Source organism: Leptonychotes weddellii, chromosome X (assembly GCF_054177405.1).
Source record: "Leptonychotes weddellii isolate Sample4059 chromosome X, ASM5417740v2, whole genome shotgun sequence".
NCBI lineage: Eukaryota > Metazoa > Chordata > Mammalia > Carnivora > Phocidae > Leptonychotes > Leptonychotes weddellii.
The window spans coordinates 106044818-106069308 of record NC_138385.1 but is presented as its reverse complement, the minus strand read 5'-3'; the positions used below and the strand labels follow the sequence as shown (position 1 = coordinate 106069308).

Below are 24491 nucleotides of genomic sequence, written 5' to 3'. Positions count from 1 at the left end.
TTCCCCAACACACACACACACACACACACACACATGGACTCCAAACTTATTTATTGCAGCCGGCAGGGGAGAGGGAGAGGGTTCACCCGGTGCCAGCCCGAAGAACCACAATCTCAAGAATCTAAGAACATCCTGTACTTGAAGCCCAAGGGGATAAAACTGGTAGTGTTCTCCGCTGTCTACACAAACACCAACAACCTACTTAACTCTTAGTAAAACTCGTAAGCCAACTTTCTTTTGTCTCTTTTATTTCCATCCACAAAATAAAATGTGAGCCGCACTCAAAGGCAAGATGCTTAGAGTGACCGCGCACAGCACTGTGACGTTCGCGGTCTCTGGAGCAAATGCCATGAGTGTGGACGCCAAGAAAACGGAGTCTCCTGAAGAAAACACCCGCCACCGCCACCCCCCCTCTGTGCTTGAAAAGTGGGTGTTTTTCTGTCTCAGAGCAAAAGCTGGGTGGCTGGTTGGCATCCGCCAAGCAGGATTCCTTTCCCACCCAGGAGCAGCAAGTTCTGCTTGCTGGGTACGAAAAAGCAGGGAAACTGCTTGGAAATGGAAATGTTGGGCGGGGCACAGGTGATGTGCACAGAGGAGGATGGTTTCAGGGCACCCTGGTCCTTCTGCCTCACGATTTATGGGAAAACATCAGCCACAAGGAGATGTGAGCTGAAAGCAAGAAACACTCCGATGCACTGGGTCCCATCTAAGGTGAATCTGCCTTCGAGCCCTTGAGTAGCAATGTCCATGGGATGAAAGCTGACCCAGGGGGTGCACGGGTTTGGGGTCTTCAGTGACAAGCCCCTCCAGACACGGGCATTGTTCATGCTGCCTTTACCATGGTGTTGAGTCCCCGAGATGCTCCTCCTTGATCCCATAACGTCAACATAGACCCCAACGTTGGCTTTTGAGTTTGCACCCCCTCACAACATGATGTATGAGTTGTCACTCATCACAAACGTAAAGCCTCCAAGAGAGACCACCTTGCCACCTTGCAGGGGCCGGCGAGGGAGCTGGCTGGGGTCCCCGGAGGCCTCTTTCTCCTCTGTCTGTGGGCACAACGGGGTGGTCGTCATGAGGGGCGTCTCAGCCTCATTCTTGACCAGGTGGACAACTAGGGTCTCTTCCGGGACACACTCCTGCTCTGCACCGTCCATCTTATTCAAGTGGGCCACGTTCTGGGTGTCCTTGATCCACTCCTGCGGGGATGAAACATTGCATCCTGAAACCAAGGAAATGCCTCGTGGCTGGTGCCCCCTGACCGAGCATCTCTGGGACCCAGACAGCCTCCCTCAGGTGGGAACGCCAATCCCAGGGGAAAACGCTCGTGTTCTTGTCTGACACCTCTGAGCTAACCCCATGGTGCTTTCTTGACCTGCCTTTTATCATCAGCCTCGAAGGCTATTTGCAAAACCTCTGTGGCCCCGTAAACGTGTTAGGACAAGGAACACGCCTTCTGCCGTGGCGCTTCTGAAACTCGGTTGTGTTTGCAAGTCGCCCGGGGTCTTGTGAGCGGATGATCACTCAGCGGGTCCAGGTGGGCTCCGGAAGCTGCAATTCTAACAAGCCCCTCGGGGATGTCCTCGACGCTGGCAGGGGGGTGCACCTGGGACGGGGGGCTCTACGGGACTCTGTGCCAAGAGGGGGCATCTGCCCAGCCTCCCCCATCTCTTTCTTCATTTTTTCTGCCCTGAAAACTCTGTTCTAATTCTCTCCCTTCTCCTAGAAAAGGATCAGGACACCACCATAAGGCACTTTGACCAAAAGATTATTTTGAGCTGAAGGTGATTAAAAAAGGACAACCATGGGAGGAGCTCTCTGCCTTCCACCTTTCTGCACAAAAGCCTGGGCGTAGGTTTCCCTTTAGTAAAGATTTCCACTTGCTAAGGTGTCCCTACAACTGCAGAGACAGCCCTGGTCACCCCAGAGGGCTTCAGTCTGCATAACAAACCTTACTTGACAACCTTTACAGTATCATCCTAGTCCCCTTCCCACATCACACCTGCCACCCAGAGGCCCAACCCTTCCTTTTCCTCTGCCCTGTCACTTCTCCAAGCTTTATCATGCTTTGTTCAAACGGCACAGGAGCCCCCAGGTCTAACCACCACTTTGGGGTTTTCACTTCTTTTCTGCGAACCTTCCTCCACCCTCATGTGCATAGGAAATAAACCTTTTTCTTCTGTTAATCTGTCTTTTTCATCTGTTTAATTTGCAGGCCCTGAATACAGAACATAAAAGGGTAGAGGAAAAAAATTTCCCCCCCTTTTTTTTCCTTCCTCTATGTCTAAGTAGTTTTGAAATTAAACTTGCTCTGTAGGAGGTAGAATGGTACACACCCGTCCCAAAATAAAGATATGTCCATCCTAACCCCCAGAACCTATAAATGTATACTTATTTGGAAATAGCAACTTTGCAGATGGAAGGATCTGAGATGAGCTCATCCTGGCTCTAAATCCAATGACAGGTGTCCTTGTAAGAGACAGAAGAGAAGACACACACACAGAGGAGAAGCCACGTGAAGACAGACAGAGAAGGGGTGGGGACGCGACCACCAGCCCGGGGATGCCTGGAGCCCCAGAAGCTGGAAGAGGCAGGAAGGACCCTCCTGTGCAGCCTCGGGAGGGAGCACGGTCCTGCCCCACCCGGATCTCAGTGGTCTTGCCCAGCCTGGATCTCAGCAGCCCTGCCCTGCCTGGATCTCAGACTGCCGGTCTCCAGAACTAGGAGATGATTAATTTCTGTTGTTTCAAGCCTCTGGTTGGTGGCAGCACCAGGAAACTTCTGATGCATTGTCCGCTAAAATCCACACCACCATCTGGTGAGCTCCTGGGGGTGGGGGCTACTCCCCTCTCCCCAATTCCCAGCAACTCATAGGCAGCCCTCCACAGGCATTTATCAAGTGAATGAAATAATGACTATAAACTGTTTAAAAGCGGAAGTTTCTGGTCTGTTTTCAGCTCTGCAGGGAGGAACACATTAAGAACACAACTTCCTGGTGAGATGAAAAGGTGATTGGGCTGGAAAATCCCGTGAGGGCACAGCTCTCTGGGGCTGACTTAAAGAGAAGCCGCCCTTTGAAACCCTTTCTGGACCTTCACTCTCTGCCCTGAGAGAAAACAACGAAGGTGCCGCTCTCAGTTCCTAAAAGGCTCACGGGCACGTGAGGAGGTAGCTGGAATGAATATTGATTTTAAACACAGTAAGCAGGGAGGTATTAGAGCGTGACAAAGAAATCCTGTAGAACATGCACAAGAGGATGGCATTTACCTGGAAGTTACCCTGGTGGGATTCGAAGAGTCCAGGGAAGGTGAATTTGGGATCAGGCACGATGGGCATTAGGACCTTCTTAACTCTGAAATGGACATGGAGAGTCTGGTCAGGCAGGCTGGAGTCACGCAGCAAGGCTGTGGACTTTCAAGGGGCCGAGGATGGGGACACAGTCCCCCCCTCGGGGATGTGGCACCTGGATAGAACTGTTCCTTCATTCTCAAGGCATGCCCTCCCCCCGCTCAACTCCCCAGGCACCTTGCTCCCAGCATCCACCTGACATGTCCCACTGAGAAAGTGTGGGGTTACAGGGACAGAGCATCTTTCTGCACAATACCTATTGTAGTAAGTAAGTAACAGGGACTGTTACTTCTCTTTCCTGAATCCAGTGGACTGAATGGTGTCCCCACAAAATTCATAGGTTGAAGCCCTAACCCTCCCTGTGATTTGTGTTTGGAGATTGGGCTTTTCGAGTGGTAATAATGAAGGTTACATGAGTCTTAAGGGAGGCGCCTGGCGGTGATCAGGATACGCTGCCCCAAAATATGCCCCCTGGACGATTGATTATTTGGGGTTGATGGCTTTTAAGGTGGAGGACACATAGAAGGAGCTCTCTGTTCTTCCCCACCTCCCTAAGAACAAGGCATCAGTTTCCCATTTTGCAATGGAAATTTCCATTTTAAAGGTGCCCCCTCTCAATTACCAGGAAGAGGAGAACAAATTTTATCACCGAGATCTTTCCACAGACAACTTTCTCTACTATTAGTTTTGTCTATACATTTCCTAGTCACCTTCCCAGAATTTACCCCCCTAGAGCTTCAGAACCCCTTTTCCTCTGCCTAGCCACTTCTCCACAATCATTACCCTTTGTTAAAGTGGCATAAAAGCTCCGCAGACTAACGGCCTCTTTGGGTTTTCACTTCCTGTCTGGGACTCCTCCCTGAACGTAAAACTATAACATCAATAAAGAAATATATGCCTTTTGTCCTGTTAATCTGTCTTTGGTCACTTTAATTCACAGGCCCCCAAGTACTGAATTTAAGAGGTTCTAATCTACTATGCTCCTAATCCGATATGACTGGTGTCTTTATGAAAAGAGAGAGCGATTACAGTGATGCGTGTGCTCACAGAGAGAGGGGACATGGGGAGAAGACAGCGTCTACATGTCAAGGAGAGAGGCCTCAGGGGAAATCAACCCTGCCCATGCCTGGATCTCAGCCTCGCAGACTCTAGAACTGGGAGAGAATAAATGCTTGTGACTTGAGCCTCCCCATCTTTGGTCCTTTGTTATGGCCACCCTAGGACACCAATACCCAATATAGTTGACTTTTCACCTCTTATTGTGAATAGGGGCTTCCCTTGAAGACAGGGCAAGCGTTAGTGTTTTCCAAGAATCGTGCCCCTCAGTTTCCCTTGGGGGTGATTTCAGCTCTATATTTAAAACACCACGCCTGTCACCGGTAGACACCCTTATCTGATTGCTTTATCTCCTCCCTAGCAGAACACCATTTTGGTGGCATCTATTTGAGCTGGTAAAAGAGAGGAGATGAGGCTGGAAAAGTCACGGACAATCTGCAAGAATTACGCAAAGCACCTCTGTGCTGTATCAGGCTCCAAGGGGACCCTTGGAGTTGTCCAACTCACCCTAGCGCAGACCCAGCCTCAGTCCTCCAGGATGGTGCTTCATCTTTCTCTACACATGACCCCTGCTGTCGCTATGGAAACCTCATCCTAAGAAACAAAGATGGTGCCCACTACCCTGGGCATCGGTACCCTCACACATCATTGACAGCCAGACGCCTGGGCAACGCAAGTCGGTTTACGTAGGGATGGAAATAGCGGTGGTTAAGTTGTTGTAGGGAAGGTTAGCAACGAAAACTATTTAATATGATATTTTTGAGAAGCTGTCTGCGGGTTCGAGAATATTGTGTTGGTATATCTGTCACTGGATTTAAAAAGCAGATGAGCTTCCAGGTACAATTCTTCTCACTTCCCCAACAAATCAGTTTGATAAGTCTCAATGACCATTGAAAGGTGTTTTAAGCACCTGTCACTCTAACATGGTAGGTGGACACACCTCAGCAGGGTCTGTGTTTGAAGCAAGCTAATCCTCTGGTAGGAGTTAACACTCATATATTCTACTGTCTCTATGAGAATATTTCTCAATGAATACCCCAGGTATCTCTGCATTTGGGGCATTATTTTCCTCAATTTTCTTGTAAGACACTGTTGGCGAAGTGTGCATTGGGGGGGACTTGATGCTCACCTCAATAACCCTATCAGATGATTCTCCTCTTTTCTACTTCGTGGACATATGGCAACCAAAGCCCTCTCTCCCGTGTGTATGACAAGACTGGTGAGAGTCATCCTTACCTCTGTACTTTCCATAAAGACAGAAGAAGAAGGAACACGGTCAGCAAGGCAACCGTGCCAGAAATTAAAATAAATTTTGGGAAAAGCTTTTTCTCCTGGCACGAATCTAAAGCAAAAAAGAATGAGTGCTTTCAGTTTTCAAGATGATAGTAAATCAGGCTCCAACTCCCCATTTTTCTTCCTTTATAAATGGCAATGTCAGCAAATCTTGATTTCAGTGGGAAGTATCCTGGAAAGAGAGATGGTGTCTCTGGACAGGCACACATCAGGCAGCCACTGCAGGAGGTGGATAGAGTCAACACACTGCTCCCAGATACCTGAGTTGCCAGGGGTGTTTGAGGATACTGAGGCTTGCTTTTGGCTATCATTTGTCTTCTGTGTGTCTATCTATCTATCTATCTATCTATCTATCTATCTATCTATCATCTCTCTATCTATCTATCTAACATCTATCCATCCATCCATCATATCTATCTATCCATCCATCTATCCATCTATCCATTTATCCATCCATCCATCCATCATCCATCTATCCATCCTTCTATCTATCTATCTATCTATCTATCTATCTATCATCTCTCATCTATCTATCTATCTAACATCTATCCATCCATATCTATCTATCCATCCATCTGTCTAATATCTATACATCCATCTATCCATCATATCTATCTATCCATCCATCTATCTATCTAACATCTGTACATCCATCCATCTATCATATCTATCCATCCATCTATCCATCTATCCATTTATCCATCCATCCATCCATCATCCATCTATCCATCCTTCTATCTATCCATCCATCCATCATTCTATATCTATCTATCCATCCATCCATATCTATCTATTCATCCATCCATCCATTCATCCATCCAACATTTTAGCTATCCATCTTTCTTTCTATCATCTAGCCATCTATCCATTCATTAACCCATCTATCATATCTATCTATCTATGTATCATCTATGTATCTATCCATCCATTTATGTTTATGTAATCTATCAACTATCATTTATTTACCTATCATTATCTATTTATCTATGTCATCTATCACCTATTTATACATCTATAATCTATGCCTATATCACTGTAACAACATTCATAAATAGTACTTATTATTATTGCTGCTGTTGATAAAAATAAAAATGAAAATTAGCCCAATGAGGAAGGCAGCCTGGAGAGAGAAACAATTGCTTTGAAACTGATCTCTGAAGTGGGAGGTGAGGTCATTCATTTTTAGGTGCCCCTAAGCCTCTCTCCCCCAAAAGACAGGGTGCTAGCCCACGCACAGGTGTAGCACTGCTGTGTAACAAGCATCACCTCTCAGCTCCCCCCTCTGCTGGTGTGTCACCTCTGACCAGTCACTCGGGTATGTGTCAGGCCCATAGCTGGACTCCATTGTTTTCACTCTGGCCCGGAAGAAATAACATTTCTCAGCATCCAAGCCATCTGTCGTAACATTGCAGGTTTCTCCCTCCTTGGACTGAAGAAAAAAAAGCAAACACGGTGATTAGTGATTTGACCTAAACTCTATCTTCGTACTAGGGAGTCACATAAGATTCTTACTTTTCAGCATTCACGCTCTCGTTCCACTTCCTCTGTCTGCCTAGCAAAAACAACAGCAAAAACAAATGCAGCAACAATCTCTAAATGCCCCTCCATGAACAAACAATCCTTTGTAACAGATACTACCACAGATGCTTTTAAAAATTACTTGGTGAAAACGTACTCCTTTAAAAAAAAGTAATTTTTTGTATGAATACAAAAGTAACTCATGCTTACTTTGGAAACTTTAGAAAACATACACACATACCAACACAACAACAACAAAAAAAACCATAAAAACTTCTTTATTCTAGCCCCATGATATAATCACCATTAACAAATTGATATTCTTTCTTTCCTTCCAGGAGTGGTCATATAATACAATATTTTACTGTACACATTGCTTTTATCACTAAATATGTGTTATCATTAAAGCGCCTTTGGTGACTCTTACATATTTTATCATACCGATGTACAATAATTTATTTGACTATCTTCCTAGTGCATGGCATACAGGTGGCCTCCAATGTTTTGTATTTATTTTGGATAATGCTTCAATCGATGTCTCTATGTATAAAACCTCATCCACATTTTCAATTCTTTCCTTAGCATCAATTTCTAAAAAGGGACTGAATACACCAGAACTAGGACAACTCATAAGCTCTTAAAGTTTGCTAATGTGCAACATCCTTGACCAGTAACACGTTTTATTATTAGCATGCTTTTTAGGTGAACTCAAGTACCCACCTATTGCTTTAATTTGTATTTCTTTGATGAGTTTCATCAAATTTCGTTTCAGTGATTACATTCTACTAGACCCAGCAATAGGTCAGTTTTTTTCTATTTCTGACCTGTCCCCTCCTGCTTCAGTTACATACAACTGCCTTACAATGGTATTCTCATTTTTATCTTTATTGCACCATTTCCAGAGTTTGGGGTGTGTTACACAAGCAATGCATCCACTTAGGGTTTGTCTCCTCCTACAGAATGTACACTTCATGAGAGAAGGGATTACCATCTGATGACAGATCTCCTTGCTGTCTCCGCAGATGTACCTGGTGCAGACACCAGTGACCATAATAATAATGAGTAAGGGTAGTAAGTGAGTAGTAGCTGTGAGCCTAGTGGTGAGAGTAGTAAGACTACCCATAGTAAGAATGAACTTACTTAATGCTTTTCATGTGTTATCACTTCCAACCCCAAGTCGCCCTAGCTAGGTGTTATTATTATGTCCTCAGTGCTTGGGACATAGTAGATACTCAATAAGTATATGTTGAATGAATGTTGAAGGAAGCCCCTCCCAACACCTGTACACATGGCAGATATTGACTGTCCTGGGCTGAGATGTTCAGTTATCAGTTACTCACCCTGCCTTAGCTCCCCGCTACTCCCTGGATGGTGCTGAGATATGGTGCTTCTGGTTGACTTCATTATTCAAGTCTGAAGAGCTTGATGGACACAGGTGTACTTGCAGAATTGTGGAATCATTGGCTCCTGGGATTGTCAGGGAGCTCATAGTCCAGGTAGCTTAACCACTTTTGCCATGCTAGACTCTAATCTTTAGGAGAGCCCCTTCATACCAACTTCAGACTTTGGGCACCTCCAGGAATGGGCACCTCACTGTACATGATTCCAGTGATTCCGTCTGCTCTCTGTAGATTTTGCCCATTGGTTCCAGTTCTGCTTTTGCAAGGAAGTTAGTCCCTTGTTTATATGGTGGTCATTTGATTATTGGGAGACAGCTGTGAGTCCCTGGGTCACTGATATTCACATAATTTTAATTTATTCCATAGATTGTGCCCATAAACTCAGAACCAGAAAGGGTTCTCATGTGTTCAAAAGGCATACAAAGAGGGATGGATGGTGCAGGGTGTGATGACGGTGAATTTTATTTGTCAACTTGGCCAGGGGTGGTGCCCAGTTTTTAAATCATGTGCCAGCCTAGGTGTTACTGTAAAGGTATTTTCTAGAAATGATTAATGTTTTTAATCAGCCAACTTTAGGTCACTCTATAATGTGGGTTAGTGAGATTTATTCAATGCAAAGGCCTTGAAAGGACAGACTGAAGTTTCCCAGAGAAGTCTCAAGACCATAATGGAAACCTGTCTGGGTTTCCAGCCTGCTGGCCTGAGACCTGCCTGTCCCTATAATCCCATAAGCAATCCCTTAAAATAAGTATCAACATCTGTCTCTGTGTCTCTCTATGTTTCTTTCAGTTACCACTTGGGGATTCTCACTCACACTTGTCCTGAGAAGATGCCACCCCACTCACTTGCCACTCAGTGTCGAACATACTCTTGTACTGGATTTCATAGAGGAGACGCTTGTAGGGCAGATCAGAACAGGTCACCGTAATGGCTTCCTGATGCCACTGGAAGTTCAAGTCTTTCGGGGAGCTGGGTTTCACTAAGAAGGAGAGGCAACAAAATGATCATCACCTCTAGAAAGATAAAGATCCCACATCTCTAAAAGTATGGTGGTAAGTTTGCTTAGACTCGTGTTCTTCTGCCTGCATGAATCCTTCCTTTAATACTTTATTAGATTGGGGTTTGGGGGGTTTATTTGTCCTTGTCACATCTATAAGAGAGGTTTTAACCAGAACTCCAAAGACCTGTATGTGTGTCATGGAATGAACTCTTTGAAATTGTGTGAAAGATTCCTATGTATCTGTTATGGGATGAATAGTGCACCCCCACCCCTATGGGATGAATGTTGAAGTCCTAGCCCCCATATCTCAGAATATAATTGCATTTTAGATCATTAAGGGTATAATTATTAAAGAAAAGATGGGTTTTACCAGAGTAGGGTGTGTTCTGATCCTATATAATTGGTGTCCTCATAAAAGGAAACACAGACACAGAGACGGAGAAGGACGTGTGAAGATAGAAGTATAGATAGGGCTGATGGGTCTACAAGCTAAGGAACACCAAGAGTTGCCAGCAGTCACCAGAAGTGAAGAGAGAGGCATGGAACAGATTATCCCCCAGAGCTTCCAGGAGGAACCAGCCCTGCCCACACCTTGATTTCAGATGCCTGGGGTCTTCTTAGCTGTGGGAGGACAAATTTATCTTGTTTTAAGCTACCCATTTTGTAGTAATTCATTGCAGTAGCCCCAGCAAACTGAAATGAAGACAGAACATGGAAAATGCCATATGGGACTCCTTTCTAGAAAATGAACACTTTTGTGAGTTACATACCAACAAGTATGTTCAAGTTCTCACCTCTGGTACTGTGAATGTGGCCTTATCAGGAAATAAGGTCTTTGCAGATATAATCAAAATAGAATGAGGTCATCCTGGATTAGGGTTGCCCTAAATCCAAGAACAAGTGTCCTTAGACAGAAGAGGAGAGACACAGACACAGGGGAGAAGCCACGTGAAGATGGATGCAGAGACAAGAGGGACATGGCCACAAGCCCAAGGATGCCTGGAGCTCCAGAAGCTGGAAGAGGCAGGAAGGCCTTCCCCTGGAACTCTGGAGGGAGCACGGCCCTGCCCCGTCTGGATCTCAGCAGCCCTGCCCCGCCTGGATCTCAGACTCTGGTCTCCAGAGCTGGGAGATGATTAATTTATGCTGTTTCAAACCATCTGGTTTGTGGTCATTTCATTTGTACACTGTTTTGTAATCCCAGATAGACAGCCAACACTGAATACATCTAAGAAAAACCAATGGGGCCGTATTGAGAGCAAGACAGTGCTTCTCTCTCTCTCTCTCTATTGGAAGGCAGAGTGCCATGCCACATCTTTGCCCAGTGTGTGTATCAAGATGGAGTTTCTAGAAGACCAGTCTTTTCTAAGTAGGAGTAGGAAAGACGCACTTGGCAATGAGTTCATTTTTGATACTTACAGTAAGCGCTGATCCACTGGCATTTGGTGAGAAGGAGATGTGTTTCATTCTTGATGGAAAAGCACAGAATTTCATCTTTTTTTGCCTCCAGGAGGCATCCAGCAGTGTGACTTTGTTGAAGAATATAGTTGGAGCATTGGCTACTGGTCTTATCACTGCTTAATCTGTGGTTAAACAAGAGAACCATTCAGCCATAGAGAGTCTTTGAAAATAACATCTTCACAAATCTACTGGCCACTCCCTTTGCTCCACATCTCTGCCACAGACTCAGACTGGATCCCCTTCACTTGTTTCAAGGACCGTTTCTTACAAGTACAGCAAGAACTGTCCAAACAGAAAAGTATCCCTTCTTTCAAAAGGTTAAGCTCCTTGAATGTCCCCCATAGTGGGTTGAATTGTGGTTTTCCAAAAGGCATGTTCATGTATTAATCACTGGAATCTGTGAATGGGACCTTATTGGAAATACAGTCTTGACAGATTAAAAGAAAGATATCAAGATAAGATCATCTTGCATTATAGTGGGTCCTAAATCCAATGATAACATCCCTATAAGAGACACAAGACAAGACACAGACACAGAGGAGAAGCCATGGGAAGATGGAGGTAGAGACAGCAGTGACATGGCCACAAGTCCAGGGATGCCTGGAGCCCAGAAGCTGGAGGAGGCAGGAAGGACCTTCCCCTCGAGCCTTTGGAAGGAGCACAATCCTGCCCTGCCTGGACCTCAGCAACCCTGCCCTGCCTGGATCTCAGGAGCCCTGCCCCCCATGGATCTCAGACTTCTGGTATCTAGAACTAGGGGAGGATGAATTTCTGTTGTTCTAAGCTGCTCAGTTTGTGGTACTTTGTTATGGCCACCCCAGAAAACTAATACAAGTACTGTTTGACTTGCAGAGTAACCATGCCACTGATTTGAGGGGGCACTTTAATTAGGATTGTACTTCCTACAATATTAAGAAAAAACATGGTGCTCAGTTGAGACCAGTTTAAGCTCTGTCCTTAAGTCCTCAAATCCAAGCAGTGACTTGATCAAGAATTACGTCCTTCCTAATGAAGAAACTAATGCTCAAGTGACTTACCTGTGTGACCACCTAGAAAATCCAGCACTTTTATTTGAGGCTTATTTTCCTGGCCAATTCACCTTAAAGTGTCCCTCTTGTGTACACCTTTCCATTTGTCTCGTATGCTATCAAACTGCAAAGAATCAATCTCACATCACACATCTCCCATTCACAGAATAGAGACTAAATTAATTGGAGAATCCTTTCCTCCCACATTAATACTCATGTCCTTGAGTGTGTAAGACAAAAAAAGCCCATGATAGAGAGAAATATTTTTGGAAGGTGGTTACGGGTAAGGTGGCAAAAAAGTCTCAGAAGGTTAACTTTTGCCATGGCTGCATAGCATGTTTCAAGGGAACAGGGCTCCAGTTAAAGGTATCTGTTAAGACATTGCAAATGGTCCTGGATGAACAAACACCTGTGGATGTCTTGGTGAGAATCTAGGTGGTTTTGAGTGTGACTCAGTCATCACTTGGTTAGGAGGTTTGGGGATCTGTGGTTGTGGTTGTGGGGAGGGCTCAGGCCTAAACAGAACACACACATTCACACTTGCACGTTCTGATTCTTCACACTTTCACTACCTGGACCTCCCAATTGCCAGTGTCTCAGAGGAAGAAATATTTGAGCCCAGGGCATGGTGTTCCCTTCCTGAGGGCACTTACTTGTAGAGGAAAGTCAAATTTGTCCCAGAGAATTTGCTTGCATTCCATGTAACCTGCACAACTTCAAAATTAAAGTTGATAATCTGAAGCTGCAATGCTCCTTCTGGGTAAAAAGAGACAAATAGAGGATTTTTTGAGGCAAAGCTGAAAGCAGTTGGAAATTTGTCAAAGGACATCAGCACTTCTGTCACAAGAATAATAGAATGCTTTAAAGGGACAGAGAACATCAAGATTTTCACAAACAAGCCAGACATTAATTATGTCAGTAAGAGCCACATGATATATAAAGGTTGCTCAGGACAGAGGCATAAGTCAGCAGCAAGATTACAGCTGCTTTTCTTCTTATGTTTGCAAGAGATAATGACCATTAATTAGTATGAAGAGCAGCTATTGAGTATCGACAGTGTGTCTGATGACATCATCTTTGTGGGCACACATGGGGGGCATTAGACACTGTCCGCCATCCACCAAACTCATTTTCTTACTCAGAACACCACACATGACAGTTTGAGAAAAAGCTCACAGACAAATGAGTCCTTTGGTCTTTGCTTTTCAAGTGGCTTAAGCTTGGGTACTTTTTTGATTTTCACAGGTGTCTGGGTTAGTCACTGTGAAAGTAGTTAATGGGTGTATTCTAGGATTGAGCAAATATGCTGTGATACTGTTGGTAACAAGAGGCAAGTTTCCAACTGTCAGAGAAGGGGTAACAATTTGGGGAATATGGAAGGCTAGAATGAACTCAGTGGTGTTGAGTTAGAAGTGGAAGTATCAGAATAGGTAGATAGATGAGAGAGAGAGAGATAATAGATGATAGATAGATAGATAATAGATAGATAGATGATAGATAGATAGATAGATAGATAGATAGATAGATAGATAGATAGATAAATAATAGATGATGGATGCATGGATAGGTAGGTAGGTAGATAGATAATGGATGGATGGATGGATGGATGGATGGATGAATGGACATATTTCTAGCACCTAGCAGGTTGTGGGTGAGAGGAAGGTGAACATATATATGTCCACAAATGCTGAGAAGGAGGCTCTGCAAATCCCCGGGTCAGGAACTCACACTTCACATTCAGTGCTGCATTCAGTTCCCCTACCCATCAAGCAGGAGGCAAATACAGGTTCCAGCCCTAGCTCTGTTTGCTCAGCATCCCCTGTGAGGTCTCTGGGCTGGATGGCTTGGCCTGCTGGACATTCATGGGGTCACATCCCACTTCAAGGTTTAGAATTAACCATGCTCTCCCATAATGGCCTCTCAGGAATCCAAACCCAATCTTGTATTTCCCTTATGTGGTTTCTCAAGATCTCCAACCAATATTCTCGTGCAATTGGCCAATGACTGTCTACACTGTGGAAATGAACAATGGCCACCCAAATGAAAACAAGCAGAAGACATCTATTCAAAGCTTGCTGTACCAGGGAGTTGAGCACCATCACTTGCACTTGGCAGACACCAAAGGCCGACAGAGGAGTGGGAGAGCCTCATAGCCGGGTGGGGGCTTGGGTGGGGTGTGGAGGCTCAAGTTTGTCCTGATGGAGGCTGTTGGCACAGGGGGAGCTTCAGGTGGTTTACTGGAAGCAGGGTGTCTGATGGGATTGGTTAGACGAGCAAAATTGTTTTTTTGTGGTTGGTTCAAAGTTGGAAGCTGGGATAAAAATTAGGGAAATTGTCAGATATTAACTCGAGGGGCAGGTTTCCCAGGCATGTTACCATAGGCTGTGAATCAGAGTTCTGTTTTCCTAGATTGTTTGGCCATTGTCCATCTGTATATTTTGTCTCTCAGTTTCCTGCATTTTGGCAATCTGACTGCAATTCGTTGAGACCCCAACGAGTCCTCTTGCTGCTGTTCTCAACCATGTTTAGTCTCATATTCTTTTTCCAATCTGGTTGACACTCCCATGTCACCTACCATGCGCAGCCCTGTGCTCAACACATAGAAAAATGTTCAGGAAAGATGTGCTGAATTGGCAGCAAATAAAGAAGTTGAACTCTCTGTGAAAAATCCCATTATGGGACTCTGGTGGGGCGCCTGGATGGCTCTGTCAGTTGAGCATCCAGCTCTTGGTTTTGGCTCAGGTTGTGATCTTGGGGTCGTGAGATTGAGCCCTGAGTCAGGCTCTGTGCTCAGCGTGGAGTCTGCTTCTTCCTCTCCCTCTGCTCCTCTCCTCACTCTCACTCTCAAATAAATAAATAAAATCTTAAAAAAAAAAAAAACATTATGAGACTCTGGGTCTATCCCAACTTCTGAAAATCAAAGGTAGAATGAAGGATGTAAGTGTTCTTTGAGTTTTTAAGGGAGACTTTCTAATGCCCAAGGTGTACAGAATACTTCTGTTCTATGCTGACCATTGTTCCTAACGTAACTGATCACAAAATAGATGATCTCAACCTTGATCCATTGGTTCCAGAAATAGAAAGAAGAGACGTCAGGAAGGACGTCCTAGCTTCTGGAAATCCCTGACCTTCAGAAGCAGAGCTTGTGTCCATTTCTTATGGTGAACGCCTTCCAGGCTCTGAAAGGGAGGGGAGTGTACACCTCTGTCCTCGGCAAACATTGGTCAGACTTGAAAAAGGGAGAGAAAGGGAAGTCACCGTGTCTCTGGTGCTTCTTTGCTAACTGCCCAGAATGGATTCAGACATCCCCGGCGAGTCTAGGTGAGGGACGTGACTGGGGTTTTCACCCCTGGGGCGTGGGCAAGACTTCTCTGAGGAGGAGGAGGAAAGCATGGAAGGTGTCCCGCTGATCCTACAAAACGTTTTCATGTAGCACCATGTCACTCTTGAAGTGGATTCTTCAGTCGGGCATGAAAGCAGGTCTAAGATTAACAAGCCATTTGTAAGGGCTTGGGTGTGGTTTGCAAAATAGAAAGGGAACTTTTGCTTCCACATTTGGTCCTCACCCCTGCTCTGCCCTGTACCTTATAAGGGCAAATCAAGTTTAAAAATAAAACATTTGGGGCACCCGGGTGGCTTAGTAGGTTAAGCATTTGCCTTCGGCACAGGTCATGATCTCAGGGTCTTGGGATTGAAACCTGTGTTGGGCTCCCTGCTCAGCAGGGAGTCTGCTTCTCCCTCTGCCCCTCCCCCCCTCACGCGTGCTCTCTCTCCCCTTCTCTTTTTCAAATAAATAAATAAATGATCTTTTTAAAAAATAAAACAAATAAAAGACTTAATTCTTCCTATTAAAAATAAAAGGGGCGCCTGGCTGACTCAGTCGGTAGGATGTGCGACTCTTGATCTTGGGGTTGGGAGTTCGACCCCACCCTGGGTCTTGAGATTAGTTAAAAAAATAAATAATCTTTTTAAAGAATAAAATAAGGTGCGCCTGGGTGGTGCGCTCGGTTAAGTGTCTGACTCTTCATTTTGACTCAGGTCATGATCTCAGGGTCATGCGATGGAGCCCCATGTGAAGCTCTACACCTCAGCATGGAGTCTGCTTGAGATTCTCTCTCCCACCCCCTCTGCCCCTCCAGCTCGTGCTCTCTCTCTCTAAAATAAATAAGTAAATCTTAAAAAAATAAATAAATAAAATAAAATAAAAAAGAAAGACATGCTTCCCCTCCCTTTCTTGGAGAATTTACTTTAGGAAACTTATAAGGTCTTTCTCCATCTTTTTTTTTTTTCAAAGATTTTATTTATTTATTTGAGAGAGAATGAGATAGAGAGAGACCATGAGAGGGGGGAGGGTCAGAGGGAGAAGCAGACTCCCCGCCGAGCAGGGAGCCCGATGCGGGACTCGATCCCGGGACTCCAGGATCATGACCTGAGCCGAAGGCAGTCGCTTAACCAACTGAGCCACCCAGGCGCCCCACCATCTCTTTGACATACATGCAAATCTTTTTAAAAGTTAATACGCTTGTTGCCAGATTTAGGACCCAGGGATACCTTTCTCAAGGGCCTGAAAAACCAACTCTTTGAAATGCAAATACCAAGGAATGTGATGCTCCATCTCCCAATTTCTGTGTGACGGTAAGTCTGGCTCCAAGTTATAACAAACATCCTATCGTAAAGATAGGAGTTTATTTTTCCATTCAATAAAACCAATTAGCTAACAGACGGTCCCTCCAATTACAGGTGAAATTAGGGAGAACTTTGTGTGACAAAGGGTGCTGAGGGGTCTCCCACTCAAAGACTAGTTACTGTTTATCTGCAGAATATGTGTGTCATGGGTGGTGCCCACGAGCTCTAAAAAAGGGTTTCTGTGTTTGCAGATCCCTTGTCTTTGTGTGTGATGTGTATGGCATTCTGGTTAAATGCTTATTTCATAATAAAGTGGTTTTTCTCTCTCTGCCACCTTTGTGGATGAGGCTTCTGGGTTGGCAAGCAATTTTGTTTCTTGTTAAATTTCCACAGCAGAGTGAGGAGCACCCCCACCTCTCCAGGAACTAACCACGCTCCTGGGCCACGGGTCTATCCGTTATTAGCAATCCTGGTGGCACCGTTTCCACTGAGTGATGGCATCTTACTCGTGGGATCTCAGGGCCCCCATCCTTGAATATACGCTCCTCAACAAAAAGGAACACGGGGACACCAGAACTGTGCTTTTTTCCTACAGCTGTTGCTTGAAAGCACATGTCGATTTTACTAGATATGATGAATTTATTTGGTTGTATTGAGAGGCAAAGGTTTAAAACTGCAAATTTTACCAGAGAACCTGTAACAAAGGAAGTCCTAGTAATAGAAGCTGTCTGTACGGAAAGAGAAGGAGGCAGAGAAAGATCCTTAGGACACTGATTGCCAGACTTCATCAATAGTTCACTTCTATTCAAAATCCCCACTTTTGTGGAGAGCCCCACACGCACTAGATGGTGGAGCCAAGGGATGGGGAGGGCATGGGAGTCAGTGTGTTTCATGGGGACAGAGTTTCAATTTTGGAAGATGAGAAAGTTCTAGAAATGGGTAGTGGAGTTGGTTACACAACACTGTGAATGTAGTTAATGTCACTGACCTGTACATTTAAGAAAGATTAAGAGGGAACATTCTATATATAGTTTACTATGACTTTTTTAAAAAGAATAAGCAACATAATTTTGTAAAAAATTATATCAAATCACATAATTTTACCATACTTCTTAAGGTCATTGCCTATGCTCTAGACTTGGGAACATCTGCCCCAAGGGATGGTTCAAATGAATTTCACTGCTTTGTGTTGATGCCGATCACGCAGGCATTCCAGTCTGGGGCTCGCTGGGCAAAATTCTTTCTTCCTTTTTTTTTTTTTTTAAGATGTATTTATTTATTTTGAAGAGCGAGAGCGTGAGCATGCACAGAGGAGGAGCAGAAGGAGAGAGAGTCTTCAAGAAGACTCTGCGCTGGGCACAAAGCCCGACCCAGGGCTCGATCTCACAACCCTGAGATCACGACCTGAGTGGTCACAGAGAGTGGGATACTCAACGGGATGAGCCACCCAGGTGCCCCTGGGGCAAATTATAAAAGTCGTGTGTTTGGACAAACACACTGTGGTCCATCCATAGGACGGGGTATCATTCAGTCATCAGAAGGAATAAAGAATCCACTTGCCCTAGAACACGGCTGAAGTATGAAAACACGCAGCTGAGTGACAGACGCCACAGAAAAAAATGGTTCCATATTGTGATGACACCATGGATATGGAATGTCCAGAAGAGGGAAATCCACGGACACAGAAAGCAGGTTAGCGGTTGTCAGGGGGCATCGGGACAGGGGAGGGATGGATTCATGGGTATAGAATTTCCTTTTGGGATGATGGATATGTTCTAAAACTCATTGCATATATCTATGAATCTACTAAAAAGCGTTGAATTGTATGCTTTAAATGGACGAATTATATCCCAGAAGAGCTGCTTACAAAACAAAAAACAAAACAAAAAAACATGTCGCCCTACCCCAGCTCCCGTGGATTTTTCCCTTGATGGAGACCTTTTCCACCAACACTGATGAGCAGGGTCCCCCCCCCCCACAAAGGTCTGGCAATTGGAACCTGCTATCGCCAACAGCTCCCCCATGTCAAGGACCCAACAGATCTTTCGCAAAGTTGCCTCTGATCCCATAACGCTCCCAGAGCTGCAGGAGATAAGGAGCCCAGTGCATTTGCAAATGGTGGGTCTGCCTCCTGCAGGTGCATCGCTGAAACACCGACAATCTCCCTCCCAGGTGTAGTACCCGGGTCTCAGCTAACTATACAGAGAGAGAGAGACAGAAAAGATGATTCGTGAACCACACGAATTTGCTAGGGGGTGTTTGGCTGTCACCAAGGGACTCTGCGCCTAAATAGTGTTGGGTATTTCTGGGGTTAGTATGCGAGGCCCGATCAAAGCAGTGGATTGTGTGGGGAGGGAAACCACAGAATGCCCAAGCTAGACAACGTCCTGTAAAATCCTTGGTCACGTCCCCTTTCCCTGGGGGTTGCTTCCTGCCTCGAGGTACCAAACACAAAGACAAGTACAAAGACGACAGGGACCCACGGCATTAGTCAGGTGGGAGGGTCTGAATCGTTCCTATCTGTCCTAAATGCGAGGACACAGAGCTCGAGAAGCGGCGAAGTAAGATCCCCAAATACAGGCAGGTCCTTGAAGGGACGGGAAGCCCCACGTCCGCGCCCCCCCAGGGTTCGTCGGCTGGAAGGAGTTTGGCCGAAAACACAGCATGCCCAGCCGTGCCCGGTGCCGGCCAGGTCTCTGTGATATCAGAGTGACGTCCGGTTAAACTCTGCAGTAATTCTGGTAAGGTGAGCATTATTAATTGTTTGCTTTGGACTCTCTCTCTCTTTCTCCCTCCCTCCTTCTTTATTTACGGTGCAGCTGACCTGCTGGCACCAGTTAATCAAGTCAAATGCAAAGCAAGCTACATGGGGGTGCCATCCTCCAGGCCCATCCCCACCTGGAACCCCTGGGGAATCCAGCTCATGCCTGTCGGCCACGTCCTTCCCATCCACCCGACCCGCCTCGGGCTCCCCTTGTTCCTCTGGTCGTCCACACTGGCTATGACCCGGGCACACAGGTCTGCATTATGCATGCACATCTCCCCGCTTATAGATCTCTCCTGCCCGTGACGGGGACGCTGCTAACAGCTGGCTGCCCCTACATGCACCAAGACCCTATTTCCAAATAAGGTCCCGTGGGGAGGTTCCGGGGGTTAGGACTTGAAGATTGGAGGGGTCCCAGCTGAACCCACAACGGGAGGGCACATTGCATACATGGATATAAGGACAGTAATCGTCAGCATCTATGCTCTTAAAATACACCATGCTTGGTGTGAAAAGGCAGGTAGATGTGTGTTAATGGCCGTATCTGAAGTGTCTCGGCCCCCTTGTATTCACGGGAAGACTTGACCACGGGACTCCCCCTTGTATTCACGGGAAGACTTGACCACGGGACTCCTTGCAAGGCTCGTGCAGCATCAGGAGCACGGAGAGGGGATGAGAGCCAGGCTCCCCCCACTTCCTTGGTGCAGAGGCAGCCCGATGCCCAGTCTGTGTCCCACCTCGACGTTGCCCACCTGCAAGGCGGTTCCTTGTCTACTCACACTGCACCGTCCAGACAACCCCGGCCCCCCAGACCTGGAGACGTGCCCCCAGCAACACCATCAGGGGCACCAGAGATTGTCAGACAGCGTTCGCCTTCCACTCCTCTCACGCCTCCCACCCTAACCCACGCCCGAGGCTCTGCTGCATGTGGGGTGAGCACCTGTAGTTAACTGCAGACACCTCACCGTTCCCAAATCTGCAAGGGGCCCTCTGTGAGTTCATGGGTGCCTTCTGGGCGAACGTGCATCCTCCTGACACCCGGTCGGAAAGCTAAATCTGCCTCTGATAGAAATGCGATCTCAAAGCCGCAGTGAGTCTATATGTCTCAAATGTTCAGCTTCAGAGCAACCTCCCTCCACGTCTGTGGGATCCCGACTCCTGCCATGGGCGGCTGTGACCCATGGGAATGGGACGTCCCGGTGGGTTCGATGGGGACGCCCGGGGGAGCACAGGACCAGTGCGGGGAGCTTTCCTAAGGCTGTGCCCCTGTGGGAGCCGGTTTCCTCTACTCAGTTTCCAAGGCTTTTATGCCCTATAATGACTCGGGCGGGGGGAAGGCAACTCGATTGAAAAGAAAAGCAAGCAAACCACAAACACCGTTCACAAACCAAACAAGCGCCGGTGTTTTCTAAAAAGTTACTAGAAAGCTGTACGTTGGCTAATCGAATTTAAATAAATAAAGTGAAATAAAATAAAAGTGACGAGAAATGGTCTGTGAGTGTGTTGGGCACCTCTGTCTACAGACGGCGCTTACACGCACCTGCTCGCAGGTCAGAACCCAGAACTGGTCTACGCTGTGCTTTTCTGAATGTAAGTCCGAGTCTGGGGTGTCAGGGAGGGAGACCCCGATGTCCGGAAGCCACCTGGGAGCCATTGCGGGTCCACGGGAAGTAAAATGCCGGTGCAAGGCGTCATGGGTCTGCTTCGATGTCTGGCGTGTGGAGGGTCTGATCTGAGCATGTGACAATGGACCAATGGGTTGGCACAGAGTTTGGGAATCGGGTTAGAGCCAGTGCAGCCCCAGCCTGGGAAAGCCCCCACGCAGGCTCCCTCGGACGCCTTGCGGTGTCCGCTGGAACCCCAATGTGCCATCACAGCTCTCTAGTCAATGGGGGGTGGGGTGGGGTGTCTACGGAGCCTTGCAAACCCAGGAGGCAAGAAGCAGCTCAGAAACACTAGGACGAACATGCAGTGATGCAAGGAGACACTTCACAGACTACAGGTCCCTAAACTGCCATCCCCTGCTCCTGTCTGAGCCACCCCCATGCCAGAAAATCCAATCGCACCTCGTGTCGGATGCAAGACGTGCCCCACCATGCCCACTGCAGCTGGATCTCTCCCACCGTCCCATCTGCCTTCTCTCGCCAGCTAGCACCGTGTTAGCAAAGCATATCCCAGGAGCACGCAGCCTGGAGGTCGTGTTTGGAAAAAAGCCCAGGAACAGGCCCCGAGAACACACAGCAAGGTGAGAGCTGAGATCCCTCTCAGGAGGCACCGCCATGGGTTTCGAGGATGACCCCACAGATGGACGGCTCTGAAGCCCATGGCGCGGGTGGAGGGACGCCCTCACCTTTCCCGGAGGTAACACGAGCTCATCACCAACAGATCCATATTCACTTAAACAAAACGCCTTCGAGCTCTTGGAAGGCAGAAAGGACGGGGAAGCCACCCAGAATCTCAACGCAGCAGACATTGAGCTCTTTTGTTTACTTATTTATTTTTTGTGGATTCGAACAGAACGCATTCAAACGCGATCCATCACGAGCCTTCTGCAAACAGGCAAACTCGGGTTTGCAGAGACTCGGGAATCTGTGTGCGCTCCTTGTTACTGTTACAAAAAACAAACAAACAAACAAACAAAAGGAAACAAAAAATAACTACAGTTGCAAAAGAGAAAAAAGAGAAACACATGAAGATGAAGGAAGGAAGGAAAAAATAAAGGACACTTTATGCACACAAGTCCCTACATCTGCAAGCATCACTTACCCGGTGCCGAGTCCCCCGAAACGCTCACGACGGCCAGCAGGAAGAGCGCTGCAGATGCCCAGGGCAGAAATGCTGTCCTCATGCTTGCAGAGAGACACGATAGAGTGAGCAGAAGGTCTGTGCTTTCATGCCTAATGTACAGAGGTTACCCTGTTTTTAAAGAGTGGAACAGAAACAAGGAAATGACAACGGGAAACAGAGTCAATCTTTACTTAAAACGATGACTCTTGTTTAAAAGAAGGAAAAAAAAAACCACGACAAAAAAGCAAGATCACTATTGCCTACACGCTGCCAACGAGGAGCTGGGCTGGAAAGCGTTCTGGCTGGTCAGGAGGCTTGTGGGGAGAGTGAGGTCCTGCAGGCACTCTGTGGATGGCCAGCGTGGCGGGTCATCCAGAGGCAAGGACATTGGACACCCTCTCCTATCTGGACCCTTATGGGGTCCATAAGGTTCACACTGGTGACTTCCAGAATTCAAACGAAGAATCATTGTTTTCAGGATGTTAATGAGGAGACTGGTCAGCACGTGTTGCTCGAGAGTGCAAAGCTCGGACTGACCACCTGTGGCCAATTTCTGTCTGCTGCTTCTGCCTTCAAATGCACTCCCGGGAATGGGTGCCCAGGGCTCTCAATAAAAAAAAAAAAAAATCAGAGAGGAGCGCTTGGCTGGCTCAGTCCATGAAGCATGTGACTCTTGGTCTCAGGGTCATGAGTTCCAGTCCCACGTTTGGGAGTAGAGATTACTTAAAATTTTTTTTCTTAATTTTTTTAATTTAAATTTTAAATTTTTTAAATTAAAAAAAATCTTTTTAAAATAATACGAACAGTGATTACCGTACTGGTAAAAACAGGCCATAGGTACAAAGCACTTTTACAGACACAGAATGTGTGAGCAAAAGGACATAGGCAAAAAAAAAAACAGCAACAACAACAAAAAAAAACAGGAATAACTTCGTTTTAGAATGAAAACTGTGTTTCTGGGAAGCTGAGCATGAGCTGAGTGGCTTCCAATCACTTATTAAATGCAGGCTGACTCAGGTCTTCCTGGCCCCTGACCAGCAATCCTTCTACCCTGAGCATCCTGAAGACCAGAAGTCCAAACAGGTCTCCCTGGGCTACAATCATGGTGGTGACAGACCAGCATTCCCGCTGGGATTTCTAGAGAAGACTCGGATTTCTTGACCTCCCAGCTGCTAGAAGCTGCCTACATTCCTTGACTCCTAGACCCACATCCTTCCTTGACTCCTAGACCCACATCCCTCCAACTTCTGTGTCCAAGGTCACAGCTCCTTCTCGGACACTGACCCTTCTGCCTCTCTCATATAAATGAGGGCCCTGTGCCCACCTGGGTAATCCAGTTGGATCCTCTGCATCTCCAGATTCTTAATCACATCTGCAAAAGCACTTTTGCCTTGTAAGGTAGCATATTCATAGATTCGAGGGATTTGAATGTGGACGTTTTGGGGGGACATTGTTCTGTTTACCACATGGGGATTAGGATGTGGATACCTTGGTGTGATAGCTGATAGATGATAGAGAGATAGATAGATAGATAGATAGATAGATAGATAAATGATTGATAGATAGGTAGATAGATAAGATGGATGGATGGATGGATGGATGGATGATGGATGATGGATAAATACATACAAACATACATATATAGATGATTGACACATAGATGATGATGATAGATGATAGATGATAGATAGATAGATAGATAGATAGATAGATAATCGGTAATGTAGGGTGTTGAGTAGCATCCCTGGTCTCCACCCGCCAGATGAGAATAGCATCCCCAAGTCATGACACCCAAATGTCTCCAGACAAGTGCCCCCTTGGAGGGTGAGTATCATCTCCTTAACTCCCATCCACCCAACCTCCCTGCTGCCCTAGGGAAGCTGGACTTTCTAGCTCTTTTCCGAGGGGGTCTTGCCCTCTGGAAACTTCATTTCAGGATGTTCACATATAAAAGGGAGAAATGCAGGCAGATAACTTGAAAAGAAATCGCGGGGCAGGCCAATTTGAGAAAACGGCCAAGCGTTGCTTTGGCTCTTCTGTGACTTAGGAATGGTGATTTGGTGAGATTCGAACTTTATGGAAAGAGAAACGTGTAGTTCCCAAAAATGGATTATCATAGCTAATGGAGTCTATGACATGAAAAAGAGTGTTTGTCCTTTGGATGTACCTAGAAGCACTAGGAGAAATGTGGAATACATGATGTTCTCCAA

At 46.2% G+C, this 24491-nt stretch overlaps 1 protein-coding gene across 1 annotated transcript; it reads right to left on the bottom strand.

Moving 5' to 3' along the window:
- Positions 1 to 90: 90 nt before the first annotated feature.
- Positions 91 to 22703, bottom strand: CRLF2 (cytokine receptor like factor 2). The gene is made up of 8 exons (XM_081809250.1): positions 22261 to 22703; positions 12758 to 12860; positions 11035 to 11198; positions 9461 to 9594; positions 6964 to 7126; positions 5641 to 5746; positions 3268 to 3352; positions 91 to 1199 (listed from the first exon to the last, which is right to left on the bottom strand). Exons 1-8 carry the CDS (start codon positions 22340 to 22342, stop codon positions 924 to 926), a joined length of 1113 nt encoding a protein of 370 aa, XP_081665376.1. The 5' UTR covers positions 22343 to 22703; the 3' UTR covers positions 91 to 923.
- Positions 22704 to 24491: the final 1788 nt, after the last annotated feature.